Raw genomic sequence first — 1474 nt, 5'->3', positions numbered from 1 at the left:
CTATATACAAATTGTGAGCAATTTTTGTGTATCATTTTAGAGCTAATATTAGCTTTGACATAAATAATCTAGTCATGGTAATCTCTGTTATGGTACATACAAAATACAAGTAATACATATCGTTAAAAAAATTATATTCAAACGAAAAGTTTGCTCTCTGGATACACATGTTCCTACTATGTTTTAAAGAATCGAAATTGATTTTAGATCAAATAATCAGACTGCAGATTTTCTTTCGTATATCTGGTAAATTAAGGCCATATATCAGTGGATTTAGTAATGGAGGAATCACAATGAATTCCAGGGAAATGATCAAAGCTATAGCGTTTACAATCTGGCCAGGCTCATAACGACTGAGTGCAATATCAGAAAATGTCGCCAGTGAGTAGGTTACAAAATTTACAATATGAGGCAAGCAGGTTTGCAGTGCTTTACCTCTAAATTCTGACGTGCTTTTATGGCAAACAAGAAGAATCCTAATGTATGTGAACAATATGAAACCTGCAGGCAGAATGATTGTAGTCACGGTAACAAAAAGCCCCAGGACATTATTACCTGCTGTTGTCACACAAGAAAGTCTTACTACAGACCAATTTGAACAAAATACTCTTGGTATCTGACTGCCACAGAGTGGTAGCCTGATAGAAAAATAAATTACAAGAGTCATCCAAAAGATTGACCAGGAAAAGGCACACAAAATAAGCTGAGCAGTTCTCCTTTGTGTCATTATGTTATGATATTGCAGTGGTTGACATATGGCTACATATCTGTCGTATGCCATCACGGTTAATACAGTGTATTCAGATATTGCATAGGTGTAAATAACAAATATCTGTGTGAAACATGCAGGTCGGGATATGGCATGAGTCTTTGATAGAAGATCAACAGAGAGTCTTGGGAAAAGTGCAGAACTGCCATACAGAGAATTTAGTAAGAGACAAGAAATTAAGAGGTACATGGGTTCATGAAGGGACTTGTCCTTGAAAACAACCAGTATGATGCTTAGATTGAAAAGGATGATGAGAAGATATACTATCACTGTTAACAGAAAATAAATTATTCTTACATTTTCATAACCCTTAAATAACGTGAAGTAAAAGTATGCTGGTGTTGTTTCATTTTCCATTTGACTATCCTTTTCAGGGGTTTCTGAAAAAAAAAAGATACATGATGTGTGTTTCAGGCAAGGTCACAAATGTATCAAGTGTAGGAAAGTACCCCCCCCCCCACACACACACACACACACACACATATATACATATATATACATACACCTGTTAGTATCTTGTTAGCCTGCTAGCCATTGTTTTAATATAAAAAAATGAATGCATGCATGAGCAGCGTTGTATTTTGTTGTATGCAAATACAATGACAACAAGAGCAATCAGAGATTTCTGACCTCCAGCAAGGAGGTACACAAATCCGGATCAGCCTGAAATTTTAATGGGGATGTCCCAGGACCAAGATCCACCTC

At 36.2% G+C, this 1474-nt stretch overlaps 1 protein-coding gene across 1 annotated transcript; it reads right to left on the bottom strand.

The window, feature by feature from the left end:
• Positions 1–208: 208 nt before the first annotated feature.
• LOC308369857 (olfactory receptor 10J1-like) lies at positions 209–1126 on the bottom strand (the record flags this gene model as incomplete). The annotated part of the gene is made up of 1 exon (XM_080844402.1): positions 209–1126. One exon carries the CDS (start codon positions 1124–1126, stop codon positions 209–211), a length of 918 nt encoding a protein of 305 aa, XP_080700528.1.
• Positions 1127–1474: the final 348 nt, after the last annotated feature.

Source organism: Sprattus sprattus (assembly GCF_963457725.1).
Source record: "Sprattus sprattus genome assembly, chromosome: 9".
Classification (NCBI taxonomy): Eukaryota; Metazoa; Chordata; class Actinopteri; order Clupeiformes; family Clupeidae; genus Sprattus; species Sprattus sprattus.
This window is presented reverse-complemented; position numbering and strand designations above follow the sequence as displayed.